The 17946-nt window shown below is 33.1% G+C and overlaps 2 protein-coding genes across 3 annotated transcripts in view; one reads left to right on the forward strand and one right to left on the reverse strand.

Moving 5' to 3' along the window:
- The window catches only part of LOC129947038 (mucin-2), an 85684-nt gene that overhangs the window by 50056 nt on the left and 17682 nt on the right, over positions 1-17946 (reverse strand). The window lies entirely within an intron of this gene.
- LOC129947054 (uncharacterized) overlaps positions 1-17946 on the forward strand; it is a 41872-nt gene that overhangs the window by 7459 nt on the left and 16467 nt on the right. Inside the window, exons 2-4 of the mRNA XM_056057491.1 lie at positions 11581-12698; positions 16237-16454; positions 16549-16701. Of these exons, the coding sequence (XP_055913466.1) occupies positions 11726-12698; positions 16237-16454; positions 16549-16701 (1344 nt within the window). The 5' untranslated portion in view covers positions 11581-11725. The remainder of the gene's footprint in view (positions 1-11580; positions 12699-16236; positions 16455-16548; positions 16702-17946) is intronic.

Consider the following 17946-nt stretch of genomic DNA (forward strand, 5'->3'; position numbering starts at 1 on the left):
TGCTTAGAACTTTCCTGCTGTTTTATTTGCATACCTACATAAGATAAATTGCACGACTAAATCGCACGAACTTGCTCTTTTTATTCAAGGCTAAATATGGCTCGACATTGTAGCCATAAAAACTAACGTAGTAACTTATTTAAGAATGTAAGTGTTATGGGATATAATTTAAAATTTATAAAGCATGAGATGAGTTTATAGCATTTTTTAAACGAACAAAATTTCTTTACTTGAATTTAGATCGCTGAAGAAAATAAAAGTAGTTTTATAGGAGCTTCAGCTGTTTTATAGGAGAATTCAGCCTTAAATTATCGAAGGAAAATACATCCAAAACTTTAACATTTTTACATGAAACCAATACCTGCCCTATTGAGCAAGTAAAAACAAATAAACAAAAAGAAAATATAAATTAAAGTGTAAAAACAAAATAGCCAAAGCTATTAAAAAAGATTGAATTATGGAAACAATTATTTTTAAAACTTCAACAATTTACACAAAAGTCGATTGCAATATAATTTATTTGGAATTTGGAATTTATTCCCATAGAATTTGTTCGGAAATGATAAAATAATTAGTTTTAGTGTTCATTACCTACGAATAAACTTAACTCCAAGAAAATAGTTAGACTTAAATGAGTTTTCAAGTAATAGCATAAGTATTCTATAAAAGGGTCTTAAGCACTATTCACATGAGCACGACCAACGAATAAACGAATTTTCGTCGATTTTTGAATTTGTCGCGAATGAAGTTTGACAACTGTTTTTTTTTTTGTTTATCATTGTTGTGTTTTGTTTTGAAAACAAACGATTGAGAAAATGCGATAAAAGCTATATTTGTTTAAACAAAGTTATTGGTGTCCTTGTGAATAAAAAAAAAAACAAGAAAAAGATTTCATGTTCGTCCATTGCAAATGCAAATCGGAAAATTGAACGAGGATATGTTTCTTTTCATCACCGAAACCAAAACAAGAATGATTTTCTTTAGGTTGAGTACGCGCGATTATTTTATTGGTTTCGAGTGTGGATAATGTGGAACGCGAATAAAGTTTGACAGTTTGTATCAAGTTTATTAATATATGAAATTGAAAAGTAAAAGAATACATCATAAATCAAATAGAAACTATATTGCTATCGTTTTGTTAGGAATTTGTGTGAAAGTATGTCTTGAAACGTGTATAAAACTTACATTTTGTAATTCATTCGTCGTTAGTTAGTCGCGCTCATGTGAATACTGCTTTAATATTTCTTTATAATTTATATTGGCTAACCGGAAGAACGCAAAGAAAGGCACAAATTCAAATAATATGAGGGCTAATTTACAACCCGACTTCAAATTTCGAGATCGAACTAATATATAAATAATTGGTTGTTGTAAAATTCCTTTTTTTAGAAATAATTTGATGCAACCGGAAGTCAAATTTCGTTAAATAAATATTAATTTAATTTAAATTGTCCAAAGAATTTTTGTACGAAAATCTCTTCACATTTCGCTCAGAAAAAAGTGACATATGTATGTATGTCAATAATTTTCTTCTTTGTTTAAAATCGGTTCTTACTGTTATAAAATTGAATTACAGAAATAATGTTCTTTATAACCATTTTTCAAGTATTGATTTTAAGAACAATAGGGAATATTTTTCGGCACAATTTGAACCCAAGTTTAATTGAACTATAGTCAAATTAATAAACGTGGTTTAGGTCTTATTCCATGGACTAAGTTCAAAATGTTATGAATAAAACAAAAATCCTACTTTTAGGTCTATTGCATGGACTAAGTTCAAAATGTTATGAATAAAACAAAAATCCTACTTAGTCCCCTATTACACGTTGACTCACGACACACTTTTGACTTTCCTTATAAATTTGTATTCGGTGAGGCAAGCGCTATTACACGTTGACTCGTGCCCCATGCATCAGTTTTTGTTCCTTTTCGTTGGATTTAATTTTCGATAGTTTTTGAAGTTGAGTGAAATTTATAAAACAAAATAAATGCCCTGTGTTAGATACAGGCGAATACTACAATTCCTCAAACCGGAAATCCTCATTTTGTTCACATTAACCAGCTATGCATACAAAATTTGACAGCTCCGGTTAATTGCAAACAGGTCTATGGGATGTTCTACTACAATTCTAGCACATTAAATGATAACAGCTGTTTTCTATTTATTTTGTTACTGTTCTAGAAACACAATTTTTTTTAAATCTTCGAAACTATTCTGTTGACTGTTGATTGACACATTTCATGACAATTTCCAGGAACAAAATATGTACTTATTGTGTGCTGACACGTATGTAAACATAACATTTCCTACATATTTCACTTTAATGAGTATTCCAAGCGAAACAATTTCAGCACTGTTAAGACTTGAAGACTTGCAGATATTCGCAAACCTTTTATTAAAGTTCGATCTTTAATATTTAGAAGGTGGACGTTAGAACTTAAATCAGAAACTTGGCACAGGCTCAATGAACTTAATACATATATCAAATCAAAAACGATTTTTTTCTGTCTAATTATTGTTTTAAGACTAAATAAATACGGTTTTTAACAGTTGTTACATATGTTCAAGTTGTTGTTGTTAAACGAAAGAAGGAGACAAAAAAAGTTAATTTCACCAAATTAAAACCTTAAATGCAATTTTTTGACTTAAGACCTTTTTACTTAACGCCAAGAATTATAAATTATATAACTTGTTAGTATCTTTATCAAATTGATAATCTTTTACAGAAATCCTTTTTATTCATTTCCAAGGAGTCGATTCCGGTAAAGAAGTTTTCTTTTAGGTTATACTATTCCGCCAATACTTTCTATCGCAAGGAGTATAAGGCTCAAAATCGCCAAGGTTGCAAAATTTCAAAATTGGTTTTATGACAAAAAAAAATGCAAGCTATCATGATGACTTTTAGTTTATACTGTTTTAAAATTTGTATATTAATAAACTTCGACAGGGCAGCGCACACGATTCTATACTTTTTTAGTAATATTGCTTAGTATGAAATATACAGAAAACAATCAATTCGGGAACGTTTTTCTAAGTTTGATAAAACCAAAAGCAAATAATTTAAGGTTTGTTTAATAACATGTTTGATAAAACCAAACAAAACAAAGCAAATAATTTAAGGTTTGTTTAATAACATGGGTATAATATGTATTTATATTAAATAAGCAATAATGAAAACAATGCATACAAAATCTTCTTCAAGAAAAATACGTCAAAACAATGTCCGGGAACGTTCCCGAAATGACCGTTCACGAAATGACGATTTCAAATGAGGGCGCCTTTTGAGTATACGGCGGCCATTTTAAATGCTTTGTCAATAGGAACATATTTGTGGTTACTCTACTATTTCGTATGGTAAAAAAAAGAATTTCATCAATAATTAAATGTAATAAATGCGTTCACGGATTGACAGACTATTGATGTCGAATAATGAATACAAAGGTACTTTGCATTTACAGTCTGTTACATAAGAGCGTGCTCACTGTTAAATAATAACAACAATTGATTTTTCGAAAATTCGCTAATTTATTGATAATTCGGTCGTCAATATGGGTTTGCATCCGATGACTGAAATGGCCAATCTAAATTGAGAACTCCGTTGTCCTCTTGAAGGATCCAGCTTTCATTTTTCTTGATATACCATTGCTTAGCAGATGGTAACAAAGTCTTTTGACATATTTTATTAATTTTTTCGGCATTTAAATTCTCGGTAAATAGGAAAAAAGTACCGAAACCTTTGTTTGACAAGCTACCCCAAACATGGACGTTGACGGGGTATTTAACAGTCCGTTGAAGAATCCTACTATTGGAGGTTGTCCAGGCGTGTTTGATGCTCGGAAATGCTCAGAAGGAGGATTCATCAGACAAAATTACGTTGCTCCAATCGCGGTCCAAGTTTTCCTTAGCCCATTCCACTCGTTTTTCGACGTGTTTTGCACTCAACCTTGGTTTTTCCAAAATACTGCGATATATCACTTTATTGGCAAGCAAGTGCCTGCGAATCATTCCGTAATATATGTCCACACCTTTTGCTATTAGTTTCCCAGCACGTAAAGATAAAGTTGGATCTTTCGAGAACAATGCGAGAATCTTTTTTCGTCTTTTTTTTGAGACTTTGCTTGCACTATCGCGATCAGGAAAATCATCAACGTTACCGACCTTTTTATACTTGCTAACGAACTGCTTCGACTTATATATATTTCCCAGCAGCAGTTTGCGTTAATTTGTGTCCTTTTTCATACAAACATAGAAAAATTTCGTCAAAGCCAGAGGCGTAAATAGCACTCAATTCGAAACACCACTCAATAGAAGACAAAATTTGACAGACAGCTGACAGGTGCCCTCACGTTATAGAAAAAGAAACAGGACTCTCTGATTTTTTATCTACGTGCAACAGTGACCACTCCCTTATGTAACAGACTGTAGATATAGTTTATTTGACGATAAATACTCTGACAGCCTTCTTTGTTATTGTTCTCTTCCTCGACTGACGTTTGACACCGAATGGCTGCGTTCACTTAAAATTGTTTTCAATCGATTATCGATATACTCACTGAAATGACTTGTGCGGTATTGGACAAACTATTTTGCATATTTAAAGTTAAAAATAAATAATCTTTTAGTATCCTTTCTGAATCTAGATTTTGTATAAGAAATACGGTGTATCAAGTTATGACCGGCTTTAAACACCTTAAATTTTTCAATTATATTTTGGGCTTGTTGTTGAAGATTGTACATTAGGACGCGTTCCCGGCATGATTTTCTATGCGTGTGTATTGATTTCATTTAAAATTAACTTTATTAATAAAGTACATTGTTTGATAGACAAAAAAAAAAACAGTTTAGTTTTAGTATGTTATTAATTTTTTTTCACAACTAAGTCAAGATTTAAGACATTAAATTTCTAGCAAAGCCAATTCTGCACCTTGATGATTTAAGGCCATAATATAAGCACTTTTTGTAGTCTAAAACAAAACCTAGTCTAAAACAAAACCTAAGGCATGGAAGTTAAACAAATTAAGTTTTGACTCTTCTCACTTTCCTTCTAAAACAGCATCTAACATGAGAGAGTTTTAAAGTTTAAAGGAACGTTTAATACAATATAAAGAATAATCTTCTTTAAAAGCAAACACCTCGCAACATTACTTTCATAAATTAAAGAAAAAATGTCAACTATTTGTTAAACCTTAGAAATTGTTTGAACACTTAAGAAATTTTAAATATATTCTCGAATTCACAACATTTTTTAAATGTTTTCTTGTAGAAAGTTAAATAATAATCCTGGACCAAATATTAACTTGTTTAATAAGTTCAACGTTTCCTTTACTAATCAAATCTAACATGTTGTTTAATTTTCTTGTTTTAAAAAAAAGATCCTATAAAATAAAAATGCAAAGCCATAAAAACAAATTATGTAACAAAACCCTTAAGGAAATTTACCCATTTTGTTTCAAACTCACAAAGCAATAAAATAAAAAAATTAATAAACCAAAAAAAGCATAAAAAGAACAATAAAACCAAAAAACACTTAAACTCAAATTAATTGGTTGCAGATTTAACAAAGAGATAAATTACTTCAATTAGCTGAGAGTTTAACAACTAGAGGATAGGAACGAACAGTCAACTTTATAATTAATTTATTTTTTCATTTTTGTTTAAGAAATAAAAAACACTTTCAGTGTCGGTAGGTTAGTATATAATTAAAAATCAGATATGCCACACTCCATACCAAAATAAAAATCAACAACAAAATGATAATATTAAAGGTGACAAGCCTCTTGGTGAGGTTTCTTTATGGCAATTAATTAAGTCAGAAACGCCTCCAGGCTCCAAAATACAACCAACAAAAAAAATGAGATATCAAAGATATAGTGGCGATTTGGCGCATTGAGGTCGAAATTTATAAAAAAAAATCTAGAAAACATAATAACAAATAAAATAAATGGATGCAATAACTTGCAAACTTGTAGGCCACATTAGACAACAATGTTTTCCTGTTACCTGTTTCGAGAATGGCAAATACACTGAACAAAAATATCCATGGGTTAGGTTTTTAGGAAACAAAATTACCGTCTTCAAGGAAGATGCAAACAAAACTGTTGAATTGTTTTCAAGCAAAGAAGCTGTATAAGAACTCAAAAAATCGAATCCTCGAATTAGTATTTTCTTCTCACGCTATTAGTACTCTTGTTCTAGAATCTAGATCAGGAATTACTAATATTGATAAATATCAGCCTCCTTGGACATTTTTCTTGACTTAAGTAATCACCTTACTGGACACAGTAATTCCTTTGATTGCTTGTATCATTTTGACTTCAGAAGAGCTTATTTCTAGCAGTTGTCTGAAGATGTAACCACTTCTGATACTTAAGCATTTTCTAATATTGACGAAGCAGTTTCAATTTTGTATAAGATCCTTAATAATTGTTTAGAAAAAAATCAACCTTTTAAGAAAGAATTGCGTTTACTTCGTAACAAAAGAAATAAGGCATGGACAACTTATCTCAAAACTCTGTCTCCAATCAACTTCTTTGTTTATGTTGAATTCTTTAATGAATTTAAGTCTCTTTCTAATTTTGTATACGCTTTTTATGTACCATCTCTGACAACAGTACTCGCACACAGAAATGGTTGAGAGTTGTAAGTCACTAGGCCCTAGTTCTCAACGGACTGTTGCGCCACCCAATTTATTTTTTTGTATGTTACTGATATGGGCACCTCTTTGAAAGAGAATCCTTAAAAATTTTGGAAACTTGTAAAGTTAAAGAAGAAATCAGATGGCTTTCCAGTTAACTTTACTTACAGAAACCTTTCGTTAGATAAAACTGTTGATATCTGTAACGCTTTCGCAACAAATTTCCGTGAGTCATTGTAAATAGCCCTCAAGAAGTTGATGAAGTATATTTTCATAATCTTCACTCCTTTTCGCAAACTAGCTGTTGTCGCATCCCTGTGGTACAGAGTACGGCCCTTAATCTTTTATCTTTTTTCTATAGAGAAGAACTAGCCTGCAGAATTAATAGAATTTTTTAACTTCCATATTGTTAAGCAAGAGTATAACTTCATTTTGCGTCAGTATTTCGCTACCAAAGGCATTCCTTCTTATTTCTTTAAAAACTGGACATCTTCCAACAAAGTGTAAAACATCCTTCCTTTCCTTTAAATTTCACAATGAGCATATAAATAATTGGTAAGACATCTCTATGTGGTATAAAATTCAGCTGCATAACTTCACTTTTTAATTTAACTAACCATCATTGAAATTTCGGCAATTCTATTATCGTCCTTTAAATAATTCCTCTCTTCCAAGTTGTGATTTAGTTGACAATAGAGCTGCCTATATATAGATCCTGTGGGGTAATTCTAGTACTTCTCTCGTTGTTTTATATCCACTGCAGAAATCAGATGGTATAAAGAAGCTTTTAAATCATCCTGGTTATTACACAAAAGGTTAAGTTCTATTCCACATTATCTTGACAAATTTATGCAATCATCACACCAACTTGTTTTTGTTCGTATTACTTGAAGCGCTACTATCTTCGGAAGCCTATTATTGCTCATCTTCATTACTCTCAAGATGTAATCGACTTGCATTTTTAGTGTGCGTATGAACATAGGTGATAATCCTGATTCCAGCATAATAATATAGTTAGGTGTATTTGATGGCAGTCTAAAAATTCGCTTAATATAGTATCGGACAAGTTTCTCAACTGTTTCGTATTGTTTAGTTCCCCAAGTTTGTGCCGCGTATAACATGACAGACTTAGATACCGCTACAAATATTTTGAACTTGCTGCTATGTGCTATGCTTTTGTTAGAAAAACATCTTTTCCAAGTTGCACTAATTGCACCTTTACTCTTAACTAGTTTCTCTCTTAGATGAATTTCTATGCTCAAATTTTTCGTTAAGTGAACTCCAAGGTATTTTAATTCCGTGACGACTTCAATGTCCTCTCCATTATAGAACCATTTTTCCTTCGGGGAATTGCGGCCTCCTCCTCGTTTAAAAATAAAAATTTTGGACTTATTACCTGCAATATTTCTAGCGCCACCTTAAGTAAGTAAGTAACTGCAATATTTCAGGTGATGCTGCCAAAAGAACAATGTCGTCCGCAAACAGCAATGCTTTTATTATTTGTCCGGCGAAGTCTATGCCACCGGGTAAGAGGTCTGTGAGATCTTCAATAAACAAGGCGAACAGACTCGGACTCAATGTACAGCCTTGTCTGACTCCCGATTGTGTTTTAAACCCTCTCAACAACTATTCTCCATTCTATTTCTAGCAATTGTATCTGCATATAGATTCTGAATAACTCTCCTGAACTTCCATGACATTCCGTTACTATGCAGCTTGTAGATAAGCGAATGTCTATCGATCATATCAAATGCAGATTTAAAGTCGACGAAAAACGTATATAGCTTCTTGTCCTTATTCAGGAATGTTTCTGCGATACTTTTAAGGGTATCCTTAATATAACCAGTCCTAAAGCCTGCTTGAAACTCCTTTAAGAGCTTGTTGTCTTCTATCCATCTATTAAAACGAGTTTGCAAAACCAGGTGAATATTTATATGAAGCATTAAGAAAGGATATTCCTCTATAATTAGACACCTCGGCCAAGCTCCCTTGCTTATGAATCGGGAAAATGATGGACTCCTTAAATTCTAGTGGTATCATTCCTGTTTTCATGATATTGTTATATATAGTTATCAGTCGATTGATTAGCTATGCTCTGCCATACTTATAAAATTCTGCTGGTATGCCAATCGGTCCGCATGCATTCCCATTTTTAAGGTCCATTACAGCTGGAATCACTTCTTTGCTTCTTATTGCAACATCAAGAGTTTCATTTTTAAAACCCGGAGTAGCGTATTGAAAAACAAGTTTCCCTTCTGTTGGATTGAACAAACTCAGAAAGTGATCTGCCAGTTGATCAGAACCTATACTAAAATGGATTGAAAACTTTTTCCCGTTCAGCTGCTTTGCCAAAACTCCTTTCCAATTTTACAAAACGCTAATTTCTTGAATTCAGCTTCGAAAAATGCTGCCTTCTTTAGCTTACATTATGCCTTGAAAGATCTATTAGCCAACAAATAGTGATTTTTGAAGTAGCCATCATTCAAATATCTGTATGCTTATTATCTGTATAACAAAATTTATTTGAATTCGATATTTCTTCTGGACGAAAAAAACGTCGAGAACGTACGGACATGCGAAGGCAGGAACGCACAGACATCCTTCTAAAAATCTTTTATTTCGACTCTAGGTACCTTAAAACGTCGAAAAATGTCAACATTTTCAATCGGACCCACTACAATAACTTCCTATGGGAAGTTAAAAAAAATCCTTTGGTATTTAATTCATGGACACAATAATTGTCATCCGAGTTTACGCTTCTTATACGTTAAAGTCATGAGTATCTCAATATCTCTCATAGTTCAATCTTAAAAGGTTTTCGTTTTTCTCATAAAAGAAACCCCACAGTTATATTTTTGGACTACTGAAACAATAACAAACTATTTTCGCACGCCCCCTCTTCTGTGCAAAAGCAAGTTCCTAATTCTCTTTCATTGTAATAAAATATTTATCTCATCGCATAATTTGCAATCTCGGTGTGCCTTAATTCCATGTTGATGTAGACATAGCATAAAACTTATAAGTTTATTTCCCTCTCGGAGTTTAATTTCCATCCAAAGGTATAAGGCAGTTCCATATGAACACCAATTTCAAGAAGTTAGTTTGTAAGAGAGTGAATGCTACCGGCGGCGGCGGTGGCAGTGTTGAGACTTATGTATGTAGAAAAGAGAGGTGCCTTTGAGAGTTGTTTGAATTTGTTCTTATGTAATCAGACCATAATGTGAAATTAATGACACTAAATCAAGATTTTCCCATGCATTTGATGTTGGCTTTTCTATATCTTTTGTCTTCTCCGTTCCGTTGGCGTCGCCGTTATTCGTCTACCCTATCCATTGCCATATGCCATATAAGTACTACCCGTATCTACAATTGCATCACATCTCATTTGAATTTCTAGATAGCGCGTTCGTGTGCAGATTATAATTATTTTCTTTATGATTTACGGACGCACGGACTTTAAAAGAATTTTTATATATTTATAAATTTTCTTGTTTTTCAATTTTTTTTTATGTTTAATCAATTCAACATAGCACACGACGACGACGACGATCGAAGCTATGTATGAAAATACGAACGGCAATGTGCATACATTAATAAATAAAAACCCACAGCTGGCGTTTAATTTGGTTTTAAATCGATTGGCCTTGACTCAAAGTAACTGTTAAACATGAGATAAATTGGTAATTATTATTATATTCGTATCTAAAATGTAGGTATGTTTTATGTGCTCCTCAGTTCAGCTTAAGCTCGGCTCAGCTTTACCCCAAGCTCAGCTCATGCCATCACTAATGTTGTACTGAACATTTTTGGCACTCTATACGGAGATTCCAAGTGTGCCACAAAAAAAGAGTAGTATATTCATGAGGCACGCCCCGCCTAACCTCTATGTTGCTGCATGATTTTGTATTTTAAATATATCTTTCCAACATGGGATATAGTGTCCATAAGATTCATCTTTGTCGGTTAAAGTGTTTATATAAATGAAGCTAGTGCTGCTGTGGCTTCTGCTTTTGGCTGTTACCTCTATACAATCGTCGTCGTCGTTGAACGTGGTCGTGGGGTATATTGCAGACTTATTTATGGACTTTTTTGTCTTTCAATTTGTAAATGTCCATAGGTGGAACTGATTGGTCAAGGTCAATACTCGATTATGCTGTGGATGCTTCATGCTTTGATATATTTGATTAACCTCTATATATCTAATGAATGGACTTATGAAATATCTCTCTGGCTATATATATAACTGTACAGATCTGTATGAGTTTTCATTAAATGTTAAACATAAACTAATGAATATTTAATTAAAATGAACTGGTAGTGTCAGGTAACAAATAAGTTGTAAATAAAGTGCAAACAGTGGGCAAACAACTAATCAAGTAAAGACTTGGACCCGGTACAGATTAATGTACATAACATATAGACCTATATGTAATATAAAAAAGGGTGTTTTTTTTCTAATTAACATCACTATTTCTAGTGATAGTTAATTTGACATCTTACTTATGGTTTGTCATTTTACAATGAATAATGAATGGAACTAATCCTAGATTCAAACTTGTTATTTGCATTTGACGGAAAAGGTGTTGATATTAAGTAATGTCTACTTCATTACTTGATTATTTATAACTACTATTTCATCATTTGCAAAAGCCAAGGAGAAAGTGATCCAAACGAATGGAAAATGGACGTTCAAATTGTTCTTAACACTTCTGGCATGCAATCAATTAATCAAACCATATCAATTATTATTATTAGTTTGTTGTTGTTTTTTTTTCTATTTTGTAACTAAAAAACACCCTTTAAGTTATACAATAGATCAAAGTCTTCCCCAGAAAAAAAGAAACAAAATTATAAAGTTTGCTGCTCAGCTCTTTTGTTTAAAATTTTAAATTTCTTTTTGTATCAACTTCAACTAATAATTGTTTTTAATTTCTATTTTTTTTAGATTAAACTACCTACAATGACAACTTAGAACCTGCCAGTTCTCATACAAAGCATTTAAAAAACGTACAAAATCCTTAACAAATTATTTAAGTAAACAGAAAACGCACAATCAATAAAAAACGGAAATATAAAACAAAATAAACAACATGATTCTGACAAGTTATAGTTGTCTAACCGTTAAATTAGCACTATTCTCCTTCCTGATACATTGTGCAGGAAGCAGTGCGAGTGCAGATTATGGTTCGTCGGAGAATGAACAACTTTACACAGGTGATGCACCCGATGACCATGAAATCTACGACCCAGCGCAACTTCAACAAGAAGTCGAGGACGAAGAGGGCATAATACACAACACAAATTTTGACACAGGCCATACGTCCTACTACGACTCTCAAGAGGACACAACAGACATGATGTTGGCCGATGAGAGAGATGATCAAACTATCAAAATATCCCGCACCACAATGGTGCCAGAGTATGTGCGGAGACAAAAGTCCTACGAACAACATTCCTCCACAGAAGACTACGACAGTACGTCTGTTAGTGCAAGTGCATCAGAGGAAACCGGACCAGACTCGAGCTACGTAGATATGATGGGCCAAATGGAATTAACTCAAAGAAACGAATCCGTTCCACTCGCCATGAAATCCAATGTCCTCTATTCGGACGAGAACGACTTGCATGACATCCAACATCAGCAATTGGACAATTCAAATAGCAGTGTGGAGGAGGAATACTATGAAGACGCACCACACGAAAGCATCGAAGAATTATATCCGTCCAGCCTGCTCGGCACCACAACAATAAATGCTCCCCCACTTATAACAACAACTTCATCGCCAATGCCACAAATAACACAATCAACGACGCCGGTTGGCGGCATTGCTGCCACCACCACGAATCGGGCTAAACAGGGCAAACAGATTCACATAGCACGCAGAAAGCTTCTGCCGCACGAACAATTACGCAACTATATAGAAGACGCTTACATCAGAATGCCATTGGCGGTGATTGTCGATCCGTCGCCAGAGTCCCTCGAAAAGACGAAGGCACTTTGGCGGGAGGCGCTTAGATCAAATTTTGCCATAAAGATTGTCTTGGTCGCGCTCAATGCTTCAGGTAAGAATATCTTATTTTTCATATTTTTCTTCTTCTTCTTGTTTTTGTTGTATCTGAACATTTAAACATATGAATTCGCAATATGGGGGCTCTCATAAGATTTTATGAATATCTTATGGAAATAAACTTATAGATAGATACTTTATTTGAGAGAGTTTCAAATAAAGCAATTGGGGTCAATTAGAAACTAGTTTGTGTTTATATATATTTATGAATTCCCAATCGAATTGAAGGACGGTTTTGTTTTGTTGTTGTGTTTGAAATAATGTACTTTTTAACTAAGTTTATCCATACAAATGTATAGAATACAATACAACGTCTGACAAGATGATGGAGATGCACCGCATCAGCATTAATTTTCATCCATCATTTAGATCAAGTGCAAAGATATTCTTGATCTCTTACTTCTCTTGGCTTTGGATGTCTCTTTTTTTTTGTTTTTGCATGCGTCGTCGCCTGTCGAATGGCTACCACCACCACCGTCCATGTCGATGGTAATTTGAGCTTTTTGTAAGTTTGCTTGTTTTTTTTTCTGGCAAATATCACGATGAGTTTTAGAGCGTGCCAAATAATCCACGACCATGTGTGGATGTTACGCCAACTTTATATGCAAATAAAATAAATATAATGAATTTTTTAACGTCCATAACGACTTTGACCATGTTAAAAGATATTTACCTTATTTGTTGCTTTTTTTCTTTCTTGTTCATAAATTTATTATTATCTTTTTTTTATAGCACTTCAGTAAATAACTCAAAGTTATGTGGTCAAAGTTTGATTAAAAATTTTTGTTGTTATAATAATTTTTATAATAATGAGTTCATTGAAATAACATTGGAATTGCAAAGGATACTTTTGCTGCTTGAAGTTCTTAAGTTCACAAACTTACATATGTACGTAGAACTTTGTCAGTTTGGACTGAACTATATAGCGCCGGCGGCGGCATTCGTGTGTAAAGGTCAATAGTTTTACTAACGTCAAGCCACTTGAACAATTTGGGTTTTATTCCACTTTCAAGTCCAAAAGTTTCCTTTAACAATTTTACTTTTTTTATACTTTCGCCTTGCTAGGTTTTAGGTTAGGTTAAAGTGGCTGCGGATTAATATACGCACTTAGGCCAAAAGAAAAGGGTCATTGTGATACCAGATGAATCTAGAGAATTACTTCTTACTAATCGAACTATTTTGACCTTTTTATAAAGCGAAGAAGATATTTGATTTCCTTTTTAGCTAGTTCACTGGGACTATCAACAGAGTAGTCTCCCAGATGAAGTTTGCGTCATAGTGAAAGAGCAGGGCAAGTGCAGAGAAGGTGAGAGATTGTTTCCTCTTCTTCCTCGTCAATACAGCTCCTGCAGAAGTTATTTGAGGCTACACCAAGTCGTATTGCGTGTCTGCCTATAAGACAGTGTCCCGTAAGGACACCTATTAGGGAGCTAATATGAAGTCTGCTTTGAGAGTGCTTTAGGTCCAGTGAAGGCCATATGAGTTTTGTGGCTGCGCATGTTGGTAAATTGTACCACCTAGAGTTTGTTATAGCAAAAGCGGTTTCTTTTAGCAGAAGTTTACATGTAGCTGCGCCCACTCCATAAGAGACGATGAACTATCGAGGGGCGTTTGAGATTTGGTTGAGACACCGTCAAGACATTTAATAGCAGCCTGACTGTCAGAGAAGATGCGGATATCAGAAGAGAACCTCTTTGATCACTAAAATTTCCGCTTGAAAGACACTACAATGATTAGGGAGGCGGAATGAGATGCTTAGATTAAGCTTTTCTGAGTACCCACCACCACCAACTCCCTCATTTGTCTTGGATCCATCTGTATAAAAATGAATGCTTTTGTCATCCAGGAGTTTTTTGTCTTCATCTCTTCATCTCTGGATGGAATGGATACCTTGAAGTTTTTCCCAAATTGGGGGTTTGGAATAGAACCAAAGAGGTTGAAAATGATGGAGTGCCCTCATTATTGTTAGTCCATTGAGATGAGGCGTGTAGAGTCTTATAGCTGTACTCGCTGCCACTTGTTTGCTGAAGATGTCGAGGGGTGTCAGTTTGAGGAGTGTGTCTAACGCTGCTGAGAGTGTGGTTCTCTTAACTCTTTCCTGAATGTTAGGTTTCCAACTTAATTTTTTGTCCAATATCAGAGCAAGATATTTGGCTTCATTGGTAAAAATTAGTGATTCACCTTTTATTAAAGGAGCTAAAATTACTGGGATCTTGTATTTACGTGCAAAAAGGACGAGGTCTGTTTTTTGAGGATTAATACTAAGTCCGCAGTGATCAGTCCATCTAGTGAGCATATTGAGTGCGTTTTGGAGGAGGTCTTTCAGTGTATTAGAATGTTCTCCTGTAAGGGCGATAGCAACAATATCAAGGAAGGCCACCATAGTATATTCCTTTTGCTCTAGGGAGTATTCGATAGTTCTTACAAGAGTGTGCAAGGCTGTTTCTACCGATTTCCCTTTGCAGTAAGCAAGCTGAGACATCGATAGTCTCTTAACAATGCTATTAAGTACATGCGGATATCAAACAATCGTTCCAGAACTTTAAGAATAAATGATGATAGGCTAATAGGTCTTATAAGGTGATTAAGTTTTATTTTCTTTCTATTAGAATTCATTTCAAAGGCACACAAATATTTACATTTTGGTAAAATTTTACTTCATTTAATTCGATTGTTAAATTCAGTTACCAAATAAAATTCTAACCAGGAAATCTCAAAACTTCTTAACATATTCTTTACATCTGTGACACGTTGTTGGTTTTTAATAGCCTCCCAGTCACAAACCAAATTCTTTTCGGTCTAGACATGACTTTTTATTACTTTTACAATAATTTGAAGCAACATTTTAGGAACTTAAGTTTTATAAAAATTTTTAAAAAACCTTTGACGTCATTTCACTAAACAATAACAACGCTAAATTATTAAATTAACAATACAAATAAAAAAAAAGATATATTCATAATTTGTTAACTCACATAACAGGTTAAAGTTGTTGGAATTAAAATCAGATCACAACATCACATCTCAATTTTATTTCGAATACATTTACGAGTAACATTTTAAATTTGAATATTAAATTGCTCGGGCATATTGAATTAATTAATTTAGTTTTTTTTCTGTGTGTTATTTTTTTAATTACTAAACGAACAAACAAAAATATTTTATAAATGTCCTTGAAATTGATTTTTATTGAAAAAAAAAACAACAAAAATAAAAACACCATAAACATAAATAAAAACAAAAGTGTTAAATGTGAGATGTTTTAATTTTTAAATTATATCTACACATTTATTTCAAGAACAAAAATTTGTACTCTACTCTCTGATTGGAATTGAAACAAGAAATCGGATGAAATAATTATACTAAAATACAATTTTAATGAAAGTCCATTTCTTATCATTTTGAATTCATTGAAAAAAAAAAACAACAAAAACCACAAAAGATTTACGAGTGACGAATGTCATGATAAGTTTTTTATTTTAATTTAATTGAAAACAATTATTTTTATTTTTAATAATATTTTTTTTTTGTAGGAACACCAACAGCGTACAGTTTTAATAATACACGTCAATTCCTAGCCGGATTGAATAGTATCAAAGAGAGCGCTGGTGGAAATGCATTTATTGGAGTTGTCCATGCATCTGAACTTGTGCCATACGATAGTGCTGTATTCATATCGACCGCTTCGATTCCAGCTCATACGGAATTGGTTCAAGACGCAGCGATAACACTTCTCAAAAAACGAATAAGGGTTTGTTGTTTGCATTATTTTTGTGATAAGGGAAGGGTTTTTGAAGTGAGATATTTATTTTGCAATTTTGTTTTGTTTTTTGAATTATTTTTAGTTGTACTTGGTGTGGTATGGAGAAAGATTGGAAACTGAGAACGAGACTCAAGAAGCTGTGGGAGGGATTTTGGGTGAAGTAGCTATCAGATCGGGTGGTGAGATACTTCATGTGGTTGGCAATGATACATACCAAGAACTAGAAGGAATCACAGTGAGTATAAGATTCTTTTCCTTCCCTAATGTTGCTTAAAAAAAACCGTGTTTTTGGAATAAGAAGGGTTCCTAAAACCACTTCAATGGGGGCTCATTATAAAAGAAAAAAGATATCCATACATTCCTAAAACCACTGAAGTGAGGGCTCATTATAAAAGAAAAAAGATATCCATACATTAGTCGTTCCATAAATTTTGTTACAAAACTTCAAGACCTCATGGCTTATGACATATGCATTTCATATAAAATGGTTATCTTATTTTTTTAAATATTAACGTTAGTAAGCAATAAATGCCAATTTGTTTGCAGTTTCGCTTCTGTCATCGTGGACTGATGCTCTGAAGAAAAATAATGCAATAATTGCTTAACATAGTTAAGGAATGAGTTTTGGCGAAATTTCCATGTTTTTTCAAAACCACTGGGAAATAGAATAATGTTCGGAAATCGGATTCTCTCTGCCAGTTTGATATTTCTTTAAGAATAGATAACAGATTTATTAGCATCTACGGATAAGAGACTATCGCTTTGCAGATCTTTTGTTCACACCTTGACTCTAAGTAATTACTATGGAAAGACTCAAGAGGATTTTTACGGTTTAAAAAGTTTACAACAAAGAAAATGATACAATATCAAACTAAAACAGGGGGGTCATTCCGTAAAACTATTATCGTCAAACGATAGCGTTTTGACGTTAGTCTCACTTCACGTAAGACGATCAAGATCGTCACTTGTAAAATAATTTAAACCATTCCATTTTTGATCGAAGTTTTTTTCAAATAAGGTCTTTATAAAGATACTGCAAACAATAAATAATTTGTCAGACGGTCAGACGGTTTGCTGTAACTATTAAGACTTAGTGTGGCGGAAGCTACCAATGCCCTTGTACTAAGCACATTATCCAAATATTTTTTAAACCAAAACTTCCCTTCAACATGAATTGAGGTTATACTTATTGGCCAAGAGACGATGCTCATTCATAAATGTTATACCCATTTGCAGATGAATTTGTGTTACTGACCTTATATACAAAATTATAATTATAACTACAATATCAGACATTAATAACTTACATTATAAATTAGAGTTACAGTGAATCACAAAAGCAAGTAAGCAGCTTTAAACTTAAAGATTATTGCCTGTAAACAATCTATTTCAAAATTGGAAAATAAATTAAGATATATTTTTGTTTTTCAAATAAAAAATTAATTTAAGTTAAGAAATGTTCCGCTAAAACTAAAAATAA

The sequence above is a fragment of the Eupeodes corollae genome, chromosome 2, assembly GCF_945859685.1.
Source record: "Eupeodes corollae chromosome 2, idEupCoro1.1, whole genome shotgun sequence".
Classification (NCBI taxonomy): Eukaryota; Metazoa; Arthropoda; class Insecta; order Diptera; family Syrphidae; genus Eupeodes; species Eupeodes corollae.